At 39.0% G+C, this 19,391-nt stretch overlaps 1 protein-coding gene across 1 annotated transcript in view; it reads left to right on the top strand.

Moving 5' to 3' along the window:
• Positions 1-18,926, top strand: part of nbeal1 (neurobeachin-like 1) — a 203,981-nt gene extending 185,055 nt beyond the window's left edge. The window contains exons 43-54 of the mRNA XM_066665227.1: positions 1,502-1,619; positions 4,695-4,792; positions 4,914-5,030; positions 5,150-5,239; positions 9,218-9,327; positions 9,622-9,794; positions 10,107-10,201; positions 10,577-10,693; positions 10,949-11,110; positions 12,703-12,851; positions 13,386-13,521; positions 14,296-18,926. Of these exons, the coding sequence (XP_066521324.1) occupies positions 1,502-1,619; positions 4,695-4,792; positions 4,914-5,030; positions 5,150-5,239; positions 9,218-9,327; positions 9,622-9,794; positions 10,107-10,201; positions 10,577-10,693; positions 10,949-11,110; positions 12,703-12,851; positions 13,386-13,521; positions 14,296-14,385 (1,455 nt within the window). The 3' untranslated portion in view covers positions 14,386-18,926. The remainder of the gene's footprint in view (positions 1-1,501; positions 1,620-4,694; positions 4,793-4,913; positions 5,031-5,149; positions 5,240-9,217; positions 9,328-9,621; positions 9,795-10,106; positions 10,202-10,576; positions 10,694-10,948; positions 11,111-12,702; positions 12,852-13,385; positions 13,522-14,295) is intronic.
• The last annotated feature ends 465 nt before the right edge of the window (positions 18,927-19,391 follow it).

Genomic DNA, 19,391 nt, shown 5'->3' with positions numbered 1-19,391 from the left:
GGCTGAGTAGACAAACACAACTCAGATTCTGAGATTACAAGGATATAGCTTGCAGGAGCAGCCCTGGCACCCCATACCGCCGAAGCACCCTTCCACAGAAGTCCAATAACATCACATTGCTTGGGTTCAGTTCAGGCAACCTGTTCCTCCCAATCACTCCTGTCCAGGTTTCCCAGTCATTGCCAACATAAGCATTGAAGTTCCCCAGCAAAACAATAGATGCAGGGCATGGAATCCTTTCCAGAACTCCACTCACTACATGCAAGATGGCTGAATACTCCGTGCTGCTGTTGGGTGCATATACTAATACAACAGTCAAATTTTCCTCTATAAGAGCCAAAACTTCACTAAGATGACCCTTTTGTTTCCCGGGACAAACTCCAACTGTTTAGCTGCCATCTGGGGAATTTTGAGTATTCCCACACCTGAACTGCACCTCTTACCCTGTGCAACTCCTGAGTAGGAGCGAGACCAACCCCTGTTGAGGAGCTTGGTTCCAGAGTCCACACTGTGTGTATAGGTGAGCCCAACTATATATAGCTGGTTTCTCTCAATGTTCCACATGTCAGGAACCATTTTCTGCAGCCAAGCTCCATGTTGCCAGGCTCCACTTCGCCCCCGTGAAGTGGAGCCTAAAACCCATTTGCACTAAACCCATGCTCTGGATGTTATCGGTTATGGGCCCACATGATCTTCATACGTTGCCTTTTTGGACTGAGCCCGGCCGGGGTACATGGTCTGCCCAGCCTCCATGCTCTCGCAGTCGGACACTACCCCCAGGCCTGGCTCCAGGGTTTGGTTCTGGTAACCCTCTTCCGGGCAAGATACACTTTTTGTTCCTTTTCTGTTGTGCTTCTTGGATCAAGTTTGTCTGGAAATGAAAATTTCATATATATATATATATATATATATATATATATATATATATATATATATATATATATATATATATATATATACTGTGAGGAGTTGGTGTGTTCTCCCCATGTCCGCGTGGGTTTCCTCTGGGTGCTCCGGTTTCCTCCCACAGTCCAAAACCACATGTTGGTAGGTGGATTGGCGACTCAAAAGTGTCCGTAGGTGTGTGAGTGAATGTGTGTGTGTGTGTGTCTGTGTTGCCCTTTGAAGGACTGGCGCCCCCTCCAGGGTGTATTCCCGCCTTGCGCACAATGATTCCAGGTAGGCTCTGGACCCACCGTGACCCTGAACTGGATAAGCGGTTACAGATAATGAATGAATATATATAATAACGAATTTCTTGTTTAATTAATCTATCACATGTTAGGGATGTAGACTTAGAATAGTGGATTAATCAGTAAAATAGGTGTATACAAGACAACAGCCAGAAAATAATGCCTCATTATCCTTAGATAATAATTAAAGGACATTTTGTTGGATGTTTATTGTAGCTTTAAGCCAACGTTAACCTCTTGAATACTGTGTTTTGGTCTGTAGTTTATTGTAAATTTATAAACATGTTGTTTTTGTGTGTTTGTTTAAGGAATCTGAGTATGTTTCTGCCCATCTGCACGAGTGGATTGATCTAATCTTTGGATATAAGCAGAGAGCCCCAGCTGCTGTGGAGGCCCTCAATGTTTATTACTACTGCACATATGAAGGTAGGACATTTAGCATGAATATATTACCATTATACTATTTAAAAATGCCACACTGCTAAATTCTGCTGTCTCTGACTTTCTTAATGCTCTACCTCCTGTGAAATCTATAATGGTGACTTTTATTTCTTCTTCTCCCTGGTCTTCTTTTTCTTTTCTTCTTCCTTGCGGTTTTATGTCCCGGTTGGTGCGGGGTCCGCTTTTCGGCATGCCTTCTTCCATTTCTTACGATCAAGGGCATCCTCGGAACTGACATTGACGGTCTGCATATCCATCCAGCACTTTTTGGGTCGCCCTCTTGGCCTGTTGCTGCCTGGGTCCATTCGCAGGGCCATTCTGGCCACTGACTCATAATTTTGCCATACCATAATTTTGCCGTACCATCGAAGCCTGATTCACGCATCTTGTCTGTGATGGGTGCCACTCCCACCTCCTGATGCGCTCGTTTGTCACTCTATCCAAGCGGGTCAGACACAAAGGCCACCTGAGCATCTTCATTTCCATGGTATTCATGGCCTGCTTGTGTTTGGTTCTGGCTGGCCAACACTCTGACCCGTAGAGTGCCACCGGGCGCACCACCGACTTGTAGATTTTGGCCTTCAAGTAGATGAGCATTCTCTTGTCAAAGAGAACTCCGGTAATCTGCCGCCACTTCATCCTTGCTGCATTGATCCTTGCTCTAACGTCTTGCAGCGTGTCGCAGTCGGATGTGAAAACAGACCCGAGGTATTTAAAATGGTTGACCTTGTTCAGGGGCTGGCCATCGATGGAAATGGTTCCGTAAGTCGGTGGGCCGCATTTGAGGTACTCCGTTTTATTGATGTACAGGCGCATGCCATTTTTGTCTAGTCTGTCTTTCCAAGCCTGCATCCGAGTCTGATTGCCACCACCTGGCGGATGCGCTTGTCCAGGACCCGTTCTAAGATTTTCATGGCATGGCAGAGCAGTCGAATCGGCAGGTAGTTTATACACTCTGTGGCATCTCCCTTGCCCTTCCAGATAGGCACTGTGATGCTCATTGTCCAGGCTTGGGGAGGGGTGTCGTCTGCGATCCGGTTGAAGAGGGCTGCGAGGAATGCGACCCCGCCGTCACCCATCAGCTTCCATGCTTCAGCTGGAATGTCATCGGGTCCAGTGGCTTTCTGGTTTTTCATTTTCTTAAGCGCGTTTCAAACTTTAACAGTGGTGGTCGGCTTGACAAACCCGGTGACTGGGTCTGCGTGTACTATTGGTGGGTGCTGGTATTTGTTGTTGCTGATTCCGGCAAAGTAGGTTGACCATCGTTGGAAGATATCTTAAAGGTTCCGGAGGGCTTGCCCTTCAGCACCCTTAATCTGCACAACGTGGTTCGTGTCGATGTCTAGCATCAGGCGGTGGTGTGCTTTGGCAAGTCTGTGGACGCTGTTTACTCCCTCGGGAATGTATAGCTGGTCATACAGGTCCTGTTAGTGTCTGCTATTAGCGGATGCTACCGCTTGTTTAGCTGCCAATTTAAGGAAGCGGTACTGCCTGAAATCTTCAGGCATCCACGTGCGCCACCAGGCCTTGAAGGACAGCTTCTTTGCCTTTATTGCCTCTTGAACCTCCTCGTTCCACCACCACACTTGCTTGTCGATTCTTCTCCCTGATACACTAATGAATTACGCTCTATGAAGTATACTGGACATCAGCTGGAAAGACTTTGTTGGAAGTCTAAGCTCTGGGTTCATGCTGAGGCCTATATATATATATATATATATATATATAGCTATAGCTGCTTCTCTCTCTCTCTCTGTGATTCATTCCTACATTTCTTTGAATCTAAAATTGTGAACAACTACAGTGCGCTAGTGTCCTCTGTAGCTAATGACTCTTCTCTTTCCACTTTGACCTTCCATTCTCCATGTGATAACACATCCTCCTTTTTGCTAGTTAAGTTCCAGCCCATCTCTGATCTACCTTTCCTGGCCAAAGTCCTCAAACATATTGTTGCTAGTCAACTTCAAGACCATTATGAAACTCAAAATCTCTTTGAAACATTCCAGTCCAGATTCTGTCCCAACCACAGCACTGAAAATGCCTTAATAAAAATATTGAATGATCTCCTTTTAGCTGTGGATTCTGGTGCTCTCTGTATTCTTTTACTACTAGAGCTAAGAGTAGTTTTTGATACAGTAAGTCACCTCATCTTTCTGTCCAGGCTGCGATAGCTGGGCATTGACCTATTTCACACCTAGACTGCTTCACATTGTATCTGACTAACAGAAAACAGTTCATTATCCTTTCTAGTCATACTTCTTCCATTTCTCCTGTTACTCAAGGATCAGTCCTAAGACTCCTTCTTTTCATTGTATACATGCTTCCTTTTGGACATATCTTGTGTCATTTTAATCTTGACTTTCACCGCTTTGCGGATGACATCCAGATTTATTTTAGTACTATAGTTATTAAAAACCCACTTCTTAACCATTTCAAAATCTGTTTATCAGAAATCAGGAAATGGATGAATCACAACTTTCTCGTGTTAAATAGTGACAAGATTGAATTATTCTCAAAAAAAGTTGGTTCCCTTTATCTCTCTATTGATGATTCAAGTATATCTCCTTCCCTGGTTTGTAATCTGGGTGTCATGCTTAACTCTTTCACTGAGTGTTCACATCAGTTTTATTATCAAAACGTCATATTTTCATCTGCATAATATACATATAATATAAAGTCCGTAAAATACATACATGTGAAATCTATGCATACAAACATATAGCAAAAAGGGAAAAGGATATAACAGAAATCATAAGTAAAAAATAACAACAACAACAACAGTATTAAATTACAGTATACAATTACAGTGTAAATAACAGTATACAATTAAGTGGAGGAAAGTAGTACATTTTTCTGTTGCTCCATAATTTGTCCTTGTTTTATTTCTTACCTTCCTTTGTTTTCTGTTGTTACTGTATGCACTAGACATTGACGAATGTAAGACCAATATGTTAGGATTGGTAGCACAGGACTACTTGTTTGAAGTCACTTTGAGAAACAACATGGAGCTTTGGAAATGTGTGAGCGATTCCAGACAAGTCAAATCCATTTCTCGTGTAGGTGCTGTAGATCTGGATGCCATCACAGATGAGAAGGAGAGGAAAGCTTTAGAGGGAATGATCAGCAACTTCGGCCAGACACCCTGCCAACTGCTGAAGGTCAACCTACATCACAATATACCATCTCTGAACTGCTGGAAGTTACATATATTACATTTTATTCCTTGAGGTATATGACTTATATGCATACATTTGTTTGTTATGTGCTTTTTTTGTGTAGGAGCCTCATCCTTTGCGTCTTTCTCTGGAGGAACTGGAGAAAAGGAAATTTAGATTGGACTCATTCCCACTCAGTGTTTTCGAACATCTCACAGAACTCAAGTCTTTCTTTGTGGAGGTGATTTATGTGTTAATTTTTCATTTTATATTTTCTTCTTATTTATTTCTTGTGTTAGATATGTAAAATTACATACAGTACACAGTGTTTTTCTAATTACATGTATACTGTGTATTTAGGGTATCAGTGATAATTTTGCCTTGGTGAAAGCTGTAGTCCCCAAGAACCAGTCACACTCCTTCATCTCCCAAGGAAGTCCTGACACCTTGGTAAGTCTGAGCTTCTACAGCCGAAGCTGGAAGTGCAGATGAAATAATTACAAATATAATCGATAAGATACAACTTTATTGATCCCCGAAGGGATATTAGTGTGTTACAACAACTTATGCACATTTCAAACAAAGTACAACAATAAAAGCATAAATGATTAAATACACACTAATGTAGTACAAATAAAATATTACAGTAATAATATACACTATAATATATATAATGGGGCGGCAGTCACACAGCTCCAGGGACCTGGAGTTTTGAAACCATGCTAAGTAATATCCTAGGATTGTTTTTGTGGTTCTCAATCAGAGAAGTCAGATATTCTGATCATGCTTTAGTAAGTGCCTTCTATACTTTATAAGACTTGTCCTTCCAAGCACAATGGAAGACTTTCGGCTGGGTCAGCCTCCATTTCCTCTCTAATTTTCATACTGTTTGCTTTAAGGTAATTCTTTTGTCATTCTTTTGTCAAATTCTCATAGAAGACTCATTCACACTTTAACAGCATGCTTCTAATTTCACTGCTGCTCCTTATTTCCTTATTTTAAATTTATGCTGCCTTGTGAGGTGTAATAATTCAAAGAGAGGCAGCATCAGTACAGTGTTCGCCAACAGTGTTTCGAGTGGGCAGTTTCAGTTTCTCATCAAACTGACCCAAAAAAATCAGCTAGTGAATTTTTCAGGGTTTACGGCCGGGCTAACCCGCCTCTACAAAAAGAGGGCTTATCCAAATGGCGGCATCTTTTCTTTATTTAACTCCTTTTATTCCTTTTTACCTCTTCTATTACTTCTCTTTTATTACCTCATTTCTCTTATATTTCCCTTATATTCCTTCACTTTTAACCTTCACTGGGTCCCCAGGGCTTCTCACTATTTCAATATATTCCAATTCCACAATAACCCAAAGCTTACTTTCACACAGTGACCAACACACTGTTACTAATTACTCTATTCTACACTTCAACTTTTCCTTTCCTTTTGTTTTTCTTCTGTTACATCTGCTTCTATTTACTCTTTTAATTTCCTGTTACATTTTTACATCTGTGGGCGGCACGGTGGCGCAGCAGGTAGTGTCGCAGTCACACAGCTCCAGGGACCTGGAGGTTGTGGGTTCGATTCCCGGTGACTGTCTGTGAGGAGTTGATGTGTTCTCTCCGTGTCCACGTGGGTTTCCACCGGGTGCTCCGGTTTCCTCCCACAGTCCAAAAACACACGTTGGTAGGTGGATTGGCAACTCCAAAGTGTCCGTAGGTGTGAATGTGTGACTGTGTGTGTTGCCCTGTGAACTTTTACTTCATTGTTTTTTTTTTACTTCATTCTTTTACTTCATTGTTCCCTTTTATTTCCTTCATTCCTATTTTTCTATTACTCTAGTTTACCAAATTTAGAATGGAGAAACTCTTTCCAACACCATCATCAACACAATACTGCATACACTAATGAGTCTAATACAGTGCAACCCTTCTAGCAACAAACAGCTTAAACAACCAACCAGCGCTTAAATTTGTGAAAAATCTCACTTTCTATTTGCCGGCTTTAAGCAAGACTTCGAATGCAGGAGTATTGAGTATTTGTTGTTTATTTGCTGTATTGTGAAGACAGGTGATGGAAAAGAATCTCCGCAGACACGGTTAAAGGTGTAAATACATCTTTATTTACAGAAACAGTGTCTTACGGGTTCTTAAGGATCCCGTGAGAGAGGTGTCCGATTCAGCGAGCTCGTCTGTCTCTCTCCCGGCTCTTGGCTAGCACTCCCATCTATATGATTCTTAACCTTTCCAAATATGGTAATGAGGAATCTGGTCTACATTTGCACATTCAAGGGACTGGGGGAGATGAAAAAATGTATAGTCTTCTATCCTTACTGACAGCTTATCCTAAACATTTCTCTCTTTGGAGCACAGACACAGAGCATACGTCTAATCATACAGAACAGTGAACATCTCTTAATGCTGCACTTAAGGCCTTATATTTAAATATATGTCACAAGCATTTTCTTATCATTTTAGTTGTTAGAGATGCTAAAATGTCTAGAGTTGATCTTAGGGTATTCTTTAAACAGTCTGTTAGTCTGTCCAGCAGTGGTGGACTCAGAATGTTTGGAGGGCAGGGGCGAAAAAATAAATAGGGCACCGGAACACGTAGGCAAAAACACAGTCATAAACACTAGAGGCAGTCCTAATAGTCAAACCAGAAAGAGCATCAAAATCCAAAAAGGGAGAGGCAAAACCGTAGTCAAGAAACAATCGATCAAAAAACAGAAAATACAGACGGACAAAATTCTCAGTACACTCTGTGAACAGGGACGATACTTCACAAAGGACTTTTGGAAGGTGAGAGTTAATAAATGGTCTAATACAGGTGTACTCAATTAATACTCAGGAGAGTTGGAGTTGTGATAGGTTGACCGGCTGGCTGGAGGAGTCATGTGACAGACAGAAGAGTTCTTGGAAGTGGAGTTATTCAGTTCAGGATATAGAGTCGGTTCACCAGAAGGCATGACATCTACACATTTAGTGGAACATCTCCTACAATTATTATTTTATCACTTCCTACTGGTTTTTTGCAATAAAGTCACTAAACTCTTGCACAAATTCGGAATAGGGACCTTGTGGCCTGTAAATATTAACAGTGAAAATGGGCCAGTTTTACCACCCCTTTTTTGGCATCTTTTCAATATTGTGAGTGAATAACTTTGTTTCAAGCATGAGTTGCACATTTAAACTCAACTTTGGCAAGTAATATGGGTGGGCAATATAAAAATTACACCTGAAACCAGATAAAAAGGAGAGAAGTTGAATCTTTGCACTGTGTGTCTCAGACTAAGCACAGAGAACAGAAAGAGGAGAAAAGAACTGTATGGAAAATTTCAGGGGTGCCAACACTTTCTGCCATGGCTGTATTCTTAGCCAACAACTTAAGGTAGCCACTAATGTCCAGTGCTCTGGCTCCTGATAAACAACTTACTGTAGCTGCCAGTGTCCCTAAAAGAGTAGCTATTTTCATACAATAGAATGTCCTATGACCCGATCACCTTTAACATGCTTCAGTGGGGGTTTCACTGAGGGGGGCAAATCTGTTTCACATGTGAACTGGGGGAGATTGATACCTATTTGCACCGCTGTGAGGGCTCTAAAGCCAGAGTCGAAAAGGCACTAACTCTCCCTGAGACACCAGAGGCTGATAAACCTGACACCACCTCCGTCAAATTCCTCACTTTGAAAATTGCTGTCCATATTTCTTCTATAGTCCATTTTACAATCTCTGTTTCTCCCCTTCAGCTCCATCTGAATACTTCTCATAGCTTCCTTATCATCTGCATTAAAGGCCCCCTTCTTCCAGTTCAGCGGAGCCTTTAGGTCCCCTAACACAAGCAAAATAATTGTACACTCATAGATGGGAACAGGTGGGAACACTAATGACAGAGCAAGGCTAGGGTGGAGCTAATGGAGGAGACAGGACCCAAAACAAAAACAGAGGAAACAAGGAAACTTAGACACAGACAGAGGAAGGACACATCAAAAAGGACAAAAGCGTGACAGATATTCCCACTGACCATGTATTTATGCCAAAAGCTCATCCATGGGTGTGAGTGAGTGGGTGTGTGTCTGTGTGTTTCATGATGGACTGTGTGTTTCCCCCCTCTTATGCCCAATGATTAACAGGAAAATATGAACATGTTTCACATTCAGCACTTCTCTGGGCCCCAGCTGTCAGGTACAAGCCCTTATCCCTGAACAGGATGAGGGGGGTCACAGAGAATGAATGAATGAATAATATTAGTATGCTTTAGGTTGCAGAGACTTGAAACAGGTTTGTTAAAAAATATAATTTGAGAAGAAGATGGAAAAACAAATTAATGTTTCTTAGCCAGTAAAGAGAGAAAAAAACATTATTTGAGCGTGTGTGTGGACATGGTGTACAGATTGGTTCATTTGTATGCACTGGTAAATATCTCAGGTTTTATTTTTAAGGTGACAGTGAGTCAGAATTGTCTGATAGGAACACACGGCTGGCTGCCCTATGACAAAAACATCTCCAACTACTTCACCTTCATCAAAGATCCTACAGTGGCTAGCCAAAAGTGAGTGGTCTTCTTAAATTTAAACTTTTCTTTGAAAAGGGAGGATAAACAAAAATAAGTGTGTTTTGTTTGTTTGTTCTGTAGAAATGTATTTTACAATACAATACAAAATTCTCACATTGATTGTCATGTAGCTTAATTCACAGCCAGAGAACAAAACACCCCTCCTTCTCTTTCTCATTTCACATATATATATATGTGTGTGTGTGTGTGAGAGAGAGAGAGAGAGCCTTTGCTTTTTGATGATTGAATTATTAATATAGGCTGTTGTTTGTTCTCTGTTTTCCTCTGTAGGACACAGCGTTTTCTGTCCAGTCCTTTTTCTCCAGGTGTGGAGATCACTGCTAGGCTGTTTGTTGTATCTCATGATGCAAAGCTGCTGTTTAGTGGAGGACACTGGGACAACAGCCTAAGAGTGACATCACTACTGAAGGGCAAAACTGTGGGACATCACGTCCGCCATATGGGTAACTAAACACACTTTTCACTGCTTTTGGAACAAAAATTTGTATCTCCAAAAAAACTTTAAATCATTCAGTTTCCATAAACATATGTAACATATTTTGGCCTTTATTTGTTAATTATTTTGTCATTAAATTTTGACTTTATATAAATGTCAGCAGGCATTAAATAAAAAACAACCAAAATCATAATACAAAAAAATTCTAATATAAGCTTTGCTTTTTGACATTGAGTATATGCAAATATACAACTATATACTAATGTAACTTTTCATGTTGCCTGGTTAGGTATGTTCATGCACATTTACTTTTCTACAGATATAATCACCTGTCTGGCCACTGATTACTGTGGGATTCACCTGATTTCAGGTTCTCGAGACACAACCTGCATGGTGTGGCAGGTGATGCAGCAGGTTAGTCTGTACACTGTCATTTTGGGAATTGTGCATAGATATGTTGGAAAAGTAGTATAAACTCTAAATGAGCTGTGTATTCACTGTTGATTTGTAGTGTTTAAATTACCCAAAAATAAACATCATGTTGGGACAGTTTTATTTCATATATTCATGATACACACACACACACACATACATACATATATATATATGTGTGTGTGTGTGTGTGTGTGTGTGTGTATCATGAATATATGAAATAAAACTGTCCCAACATGATGTTGTATATATATATATATATATGTGTGTGTGTGTGTGTGTGTGTGTGTGTGTGTGTATATATATATACATGGTGGTCATCCTGAATAAAGAATTCTAATATATGTTTGTATATAGGGTGGAGCCCCTGTGGGTCTGAGTCCTAAGCCATTGCAGGTGCTATATGGACACACTGATGAAGTGGTCAGTGTGTGTATTAGTACAGAGTTGGATATGGCTGCTTCAGGAGCACGGGTATGTTTCACACAAAGAATATAATTTTTATACTCTCAGCTATTGTTTCTGAATTACCATTCAGGTGTTAGCTTAATTGGCGAGTGAACGGCTCTCTGTAATTGGTTGAATTCCTACAGTGTGATGTTAATGTTTCTGAATATGTAATACAGGTGTGACTATGTGTGCGACAGTGTTTCCAAGTCAGGAATCTGTGGGACAATATATAATGTAGATGTGTGTGTGTGTGTGTATAACATCTGTGTGTGTGTTTAGGATGGCACTGTGATCATACACACAGTCCGGAGAGGTCAGTACATGCGTTCCCTTTGTCCTCCCTATGAGAGTACACTGCCTGCGTCAATCACAAACTTGGCTGTGTCCTGGGAGGGGCATGTGGTGGTGTACACCTGTGTGGAGGGAAAATCCATGTTGAAGGTAATGTACACTCACAAACATATATATTTCCCCTTTCAAATGTACTAGCTAAAATCAGGAATCTGAAATCTGTAGTAATCTGAAGTTCACAGGTAGTGGCTTTGAATCAACTGTAGCCTTATATATGGCTCACCTAATATTTTTTTAAATAAAATACTTTTATAGTCAGCAAGCTATATATATATATATTAGGGGTGGGACTTGATTTTAAAAATTAATAGAATTAATTAGAAGCTTTGTAATTAATTAATCGAAATTAATCACATTTTAATCACATTTCAATATTTAGCATGTGAGAAATATTGATTTACGTTTAGTTGATGAGTGAATCAATGAACATAAGCTTAAATTCAAAATCTTGTTTATTTTCCCACCAGTCTACTACCAGTGAATTGGTCAATTTGTCTGACGTGGACTTTGACGTTTTGTTTCTGAATGTGAACCCCGACATGTGGTAGAGTGTTGACTGGCGACACTGTTTGCATTACAGTAATCCCTCGCTACTTCGCGGTTCATTTTTTGCGGATTCGCTATTCTTTGGTTTTTTCAACAGGGCTTTTTTATTATTTACATGTATTAGACTAGGCCTGTAGGTGACAAAATATATAATTTACAAGTATTTCTTACATATAGTACATATTGTTCATGTCCACATCCGAGTGAAATTTTATTACACTAAATCACAGCTTACTCTATTAAAGAAACTGGTAGGAAATGTAGTTCCAGCTGAAAAACATTATAGAATGACTGTTTAATGCAAAGGGTGGGTTGTTAACATTACAGGGAGGGTTTTAAAAGTCCAAATACTCGTTAAATACATAAAAAAATATCATTCCTCTACTTTGCAGAAATTCGTTTTTCACGGTTGGCCTTGGAACGCATCCCCCGCGAAAAACAAGGGATCACTGTACTGTTAACATTAACTTTCCATGGTGCAAAGTGCAATTAAAATGCATTAAATTTTTTATTTCGTTATTTTCCCCATAATTAATTAATCGAAATTAACATGTTACAGTCCCACCACTATTATATATATATAGTGGAACCTCTACTTATCTACTTGTGGTAACAGTAATAAATGGAAAATGGCTGGAGAAGTAACACAGGCACTGGCTATATGACGGGAGGTGGGGGGTTGGTGGAATAACGGAGAGTAGGCGGGTGAATGCGGGGAGACGAAGCGTAGATACGGCTTAACTTAGCACAAATTTCGATGTCTGCTATTTACACTAATGCTATATTGCTAAAGCTACAATTTGCTAATCTTAAAAACTCGAGGGTCGAGAGAACGAGAGAAAATGGGTCAATGACTCAAGTCTGGGCGCGCTCGGAGACTTGACTATTGGGGTCATTTCCAGCCGCCGGCTTGGCGGAGGCTCGGGTTTGTTTCTAGAGTCATGGTTCATTGGTGGAGGCAAAAAATATTGAAATACCCGGTTCGTATCTTGGAAAGTTTGTTAGTATAGGCGTTCGTAAGTAGAGGTTCCACTGTATATACACTTCTGTTCATCAATCTCTGTACTACAGAACGTACATATTAGTTGCATTATTTGTATATATTTCAGGTATAAATAATGTGTTTGTGTGTTTAGGATAAAAATGCACTGCACCTGTACTCTGTGAATGGGAAATACCTATGTAGTGAACCACTGAAAGAACAGGTGACAGATCTGTGTGTTGCCGGAGAATACATTGTCATGGGCAGCGAACAGGGGTTCTTGTCCATCAGAGATTTGTATAGGTACAATTACCTACTCCCCTCTTCCCCCCTACTCACATATCATTTAATTATCTTGCTTTTCTCCTCTACTTTCTTCTTCAGATCCCCTCCCAGGGTTTTATTCTTTTTTAATCCCCCTTTCTTCTCCAATCATCTATATGTACTTCACTTCTATTCTGTCTACCCTTCCCTTTGCCACCCTCTCCTCATATTCTCCTTCTTCTTCTCTACACTGTTTCTTCTTGTCTCTGCTTATATAACTTTCTGTTTGTCTCCTTTCCCTCTCCTCTTCCCCTCTTATTCAGGTCTTTTTCTCCTCTATTATTCTCCTTCATCTCTCTCCTCTCCTCTTTCTATCCTCTCTGCTATTTGGGGATAGATAATGTTTCTGTTACAGAATTAATAGTCACTTTGTTGTGACATTTTGGTCATATCTGCAATTTTGAAATTCTCTTATATACTGTAGGTTTGTAATCTGTTCTAAGATATTTTCACCAACATATCGACTTATTTAAAGGTTTACTGACATTCTCTCTTTTTTGTTTATCATGCCAGTCTGGAGCTGTGTGTGTCTCCCATGGCAATGCGGGTGCCAATCCTGTGTGTGTCAGTGACAAAGGAGCAGTCACATGTGCTAGTTGGACTTCAGGATGGAAAATTGATCGTGGTGGGGGTAGGAAAACCAGCAGAGGTAAAAAAAAAAAAAAAAAAAAAAAAACACCTTTGGGAGCTCATAATTATTGTTAGCTACAAAAGGGTAGAATTTCGCTGTGGGGCCGGAGCCTACCCGGAATCACTGGGCACAAGGCAGGAACACACCCTGGAGGGGGCGCCAGTCCTTCACAGGGCAACACACCCTCACACATTCACTCACACCTAGGGACACTTCTTTGAATTGCCAATCCTACCAATGTGGTTTTTGGACTGTGGGAGGAAATCACAACACCCAGAGGAAACCCATGCGGACACGGGGGGAACACACCAAACTCCTCACAGACAGTCACCCAAAGCAGGACTTGAACCCACAACCTCCAGATCCCTGGAGCTGTGTGACTGCGACACTACTTGCTGTGCCACAGTGCTGCCTGTGTTGTTGTTATTATTATTATTATTATACTACATGTATAAATGTTGTTAATACTGATACTTAGTGGCCTGGATGTATCAGAGATTCAGTTGAAAGAACTGATTACTGGGAAAATCACATGAAGCTGATCATTGACAGATATAAAAATAAATGACAAAGGAAATAAAACGTCATTCCAGATATGTTCCCAAAACTTTGGGGACTTTATAAACCAGCCACTGATATATTTAATTGATTATTTTAGAGTATGCTAACCTAATAATATTCATTCATAAATATCTTATCATGATCTCTTTTTTTCATGTTTACATTCTTTTTTCTCACTACTCTATCCATTTCCCACTTAACTTACTTACCTTTCCTCTCCTTTTCTTTTAGATGCGATCTGGACAAATCACCAGGAAACTCTGGGGTTCCAGTAAACGCCTGACTCAGATCTCCTCTGGAGAGACGGAGTATCCCACATAATATCTCTAACCCCCACTGCCCTTTCAGTCATTAATCAGTGTGACTGAATGATCACTCTCCTTTACCTGCTGTCTGAGAAACAAATGTAAAATAAAAAGAGGTTTATATTGCTGTTAAATTAGTTAAGCCAAAATTGAAATATACATATCCCCTTCATCACTGCCACAAATGGTATCAAGACATGCTTAGTGCATGAAGTTTGCTTTTAGTTTTGTGCACTCTCAGAAAAACTGTCACTGTGGTAGTACCTCTTGCTGTCTCTGTGGTGGTATCCTCAAGCGTACATAAAATTAGGGAACATAATTGAACCTTATTCTATTATAATTGTAGATTTTAAAATTATCTGACTTCATACACCCCATTTTATCTCTAGGACTTGTATTATGTTCATTTATCTTAATATTTGTGTATTCACTGAATAGTGGTTGGCGGAGTGTGTGTACTGCTATCCAGCTATATTTGTCGCATTCTAGGATTTGGTTTACCGCACTGCATGACCTCTTGAACTGAGTCAAGGGGGTCATTTCCTTCTCATCTGCTCAACCACTCATTACATAGATTCATTGTTAAAATAATAGTTTGGTGGAAAACTGTTCTACCTTACCCTCAAATGTACTTGATCAACTCTAAATGTAAAAATGTATCAACCAGTTGTAAAAAATTGAGTGTAGATATTTTTATGCACATTAATATTTTTGTGAAGTGTGTCAGAATGATCAGCTACAACAAATTCCTCAGACCAATGAAGAAATGTAAAAACATTAATACTAGACGATTTCTAGTTAATATACAATTGTAAACAACACTGACATGACAAAATCATGGGATAGTAGTATGTAAGTTAATTATGAAGTGGCTTTATTCAGGGAATGGCTTGGGAACACCCACACATGTACAAATTGTCTGGAGTTATCTTGTGGGTGAGGTGAACGTGCTTGCTCATGGCAAGGCAACATGATTTGTGAATTACTGGGGTTCAACTGAGGCATGATCGTGCTAAAGAGATTAATCCATTTCCAAATTTGTCTGGGCATTTAACATTTTTAAATCCACAATGTCACATGAGTAAAGGGAAAACATCCTAGGAGGCATTGCTACTCACAGCAGGGGCATAATGATAGTGATTGGTGGCATCTTGCTAGAATTTCGCCAACTCTGGCAGAAATCCATTCAATACAGGAGGCCCAACATGCATATCCTGCATCTGGTGAGTCTGGGAAACAGACTCACCAGAATGCCCTGTAAACACCATGACACTGGACACAGCTACTCATCTGGTCTTGTGAGGTTGTTAACGGGACCTTAGAGAACAGGCAATATGTAGAGAGTATAAATAGTTTCAGGCTGACCGTATAGTTCATATATGGCGCAGACCCCATTAAGTCATGAGCCTCCCAAGTGTTCTGAACCCATATCCCATGGAAATTAAAGAACACTGCATTGATTGCACTGTGCAATATGTGTGCAGGGCCTCTTGCATTCAAAGTGCATGTGTTTCCTGCCCTGAGGTGCTTTGCTTAACCAGAAGAGGATGGGTCCCCATTGTGGTTTAAAGGCCTCCAGGTTTAAAGGAGGTCTTTTTTGGCTTTCTCACCTTGGCTTATTAAAGGTCTGTAAAGGAGCTTTGTTACACCACCAGGTTGTAAAATAACACCACCAGGTTGTAAAATGTACTATACAAATAATGTGACTTGACTTGTCTGACATTTACAAACATAAAGCATCGCTGGGCAACAACTGCCCTCTGGGTGGCTTCTATAATGTATTGCCTGTACATGTGACAACATGGCTCAGGGAATTTTTAATGCCTGCACAACTTTGGAAATGTAATGTCCCTTCAGTCAGACACCACTATCATGCCTTGTTCAAAGCCTTTGCCATGAGCAAACTAGTTAGTGTTCCATCTCATTTACAAGACAGCACCTTATGCAACTTATACAGGAGTGGGTGTTCCCAAGCCTTTCCCAAACTAATTTTAAACAAAACAACATAACGTGTATAGTAGATATTCTTCTTTTTTTTGTTAGATTCAGAACACTGAACACAACCACATACGAAATAAATAAATAAAAAAACAAACAAATAATAAAGCCTCAATCTTAACCACATGAAACATGTGACATTAGCAACTTGTGCAGTAATTAGTAACAGAATCTAACTCTGAAATAGATTAAAAAAAAGCTTTGGACCATATTGTAGGTAATATTTATATAGCATCAGCCAAGTAGCTGCTATTTAGTATAAATAATCATATAAATTTAGTAGTTATGTAGCCCAGTACAAAACTACAAAGCATATTTTTTAAGCAAAGAAAGACTTCAAGAAAGACCACAAATCAGTGGTGTGTTTCAGATAAAATTTGCTTTAAATTTCTGAGGCTGTTTGTTTCTTTAACCTTTCTGTCCTGCACACATAGCTGTGTACACAAAGTTTTGCTGATTTTTAATATACAAACTGATACATAATGATATGCAAGTTTAACAGTAGCTACATGTATGTACAACATAAGGTTTAAGTGTGTGTGTGTGTGTGTGCACATTTATTACTTACTGTTAAATGTTTTTATTATTACTTGAATTCTAGATTATTTAAATGGAGACTAATGATTTTTTATAATACTGTGGATATAACTGCAACCACAGAACTAAGTGTAATTGTCTATATGTTATATTAGAGGGGGAGATCCAGAAGGGCTTTATTAGTGGTAAATGTAAGCAATATATTCCCCCCAGCTAGCCACACATGGTAAAGACTCATTCCACTTTCTAATGCAGTGACTGACCAATTCCCTCCAGTCTTCCTGTTTTTGAAGAGGGATCACACTACAGGGATGGAAAATCTGCTGACATGCAGGGAAACTAAAATGATTGCCATATCCATACACTGCCTAGCAAACTTTCAAGCACACTTATCTGTAATGTGCTGTGTAGTAAATTGTCTGTCTCACACAAATATCACATTTGGATTTACAGGTGCTGATGAAAACAGGTATAACTAGGTAATATGTAAGATTGAATTCTGTTTCACAGAATCAATGACATAACTTTAAGTCTTACAACAAATGAATCTACCAGGTTGAGGGTTAAATATATCCCAAACATAAGCAATTAGCTTTTATGTTAAGGCAACTTTATTCATAGTGTCTTAGCTTTTTCAAAGCTTGTATAGTTTTTACTTTGAAAAATAACATATAAATCCTTTTTGTTTGTTTGCTTTGCTCAGCGACCCAATTATCAGTTAAGGCTGCTATAACTATTCATATTTAATTAATGTTTTATAGCATATGCTAAGCTTTGATGTGGTTAAGGACAGACTGTGTAAAAAGCTGTGTTTACAAATGGAAAACTTCTTCAAACTTAACATGCAGTGTGTGTGATATAAGCTACTTTTGGTGCCTCCCTCCCCTTTTAGTTTATATTTAAGACATTCTATGTTACTATGCAGGGAAATTCCTCAGCCTTCAACTTACTGATTACTGATAGGAATTTAAATTTATGCTCTTCCATATACAGTATCTTTTTAAACTTTCAGTATATATGTGTGTGTGAGATTAATGGGTTTATGAACATTCTTCTGAAAAGATGAAATGTTTCATTTCAACTGATTGTTTATTCTTTGTTTTATGCGTACTGAATTCTATTTAAAAATACTTTTCTATTATTTGCTGAGAAATTGAGCTTCACTGTTCTTAGCTATGTTGGATTTCTCCCTCTGTTGGATAATGTGGTGCTTATTTTGGGTTAAAACTTAACCAACCCAGATAGATTATGGCAGGGTATGCTGTGGATTTTTTTAACTAGTGAAAAATATTCACTATCCCTGCTTTTGAAATAATGATGACATATTAAATAATAAGTGTTGAGTAGATATTTTCAGTCCATAACTAAGCATGCCTTTATAAATGTGTCCCTTCCCTCTGCCTGAGAATTTCCAGTTGCTTGTTTGTATGTTTTCTTCAAAAAGAATCTTCTGTGGAATGGAGTGCCTTTTTTGATTCCCACACTTCCTTGCAAGACTCAGTTTTTCAGATTATAATATGACCTTTGAGACTCTTCCAGAAAACAGCATTCCACAGCACATAGGTATTTATGAATCCAATCTGAAGATAAACAAACTCACAAGATCAAATCCAATCAAATTTATTTGTATAGCGCTTATTACAACTGATGTTGTCACAAAGCAGCTTCACAGAATTCCGCTAAGACAAAATTTTTGACATGAAATGTAAAAATATAAAAATCCAGAGGTGAGCAAGCCAAGGGTGACCAAATTTAATCACATCAGACCTGTGACCTAGCTGCTTTAAATCAATGGTTTGTGTGTGTGTGTGTGTGTGTGTGTATATATATATATATATATATATATATATATATATATATATATACGTACTTGTGCTTATTTATAAATACCATATGAAATGTTCAGCATGATTTTTATTTGTGTCTAAATGTTATTTTTGCACTTTCCATGTACTATGAATTGTAAGAGATCATTTTAAATGTCTATTTAAATTCAGATAAACGGCTTTGTATACACATTTGGAAAATGATCATTAAAATTGTGTTAAAATCTGATGAACTTTGCTTCTGTGTGTGGAAGGTTTGGGTTTATTGGTCAATGACTTATTTACAGTTAATATTAAAGCTTTGTGAGACCCAATCTGGATTGTTTTTGGCAAATACTTACATTGAGAGCTAATAATATATATATATAACTTGTAAATATTGCTCAGCATAAGCAGTGCCTTCATATATGTGTAAGTATTCCAAGCCATGTGCATTAATTCACCTTAATACTATCAGTGATGCTGGCTTTTAAACTATGCTTAAATGAGGCCTGATACTCTCTCCTCTTATTACAAAAGGACACATCATCAATGATTTCCAAAAAGAATTCAATGCCTCAGGACACATTTCAGCTTTTACATAACTAATCTTACATGAACTTGCATTTCTGCTTCTTGCTTTTATGATTTCTATACATGATTTTTGGTGGGTTTTAACTTG

The sequence above is a fragment of the Hoplias malabaricus genome, chromosome 3 (genome assembly GCF_029633855.1).
Source record: "Hoplias malabaricus isolate fHopMal1 chromosome 3, fHopMal1.hap1, whole genome shotgun sequence".
Classification (NCBI taxonomy): Eukaryota; Metazoa; Chordata; class Actinopteri; order Characiformes; family Erythrinidae; genus Hoplias; species Hoplias malabaricus.
This window is presented reverse-complemented; position numbering and strand designations above follow the sequence as displayed.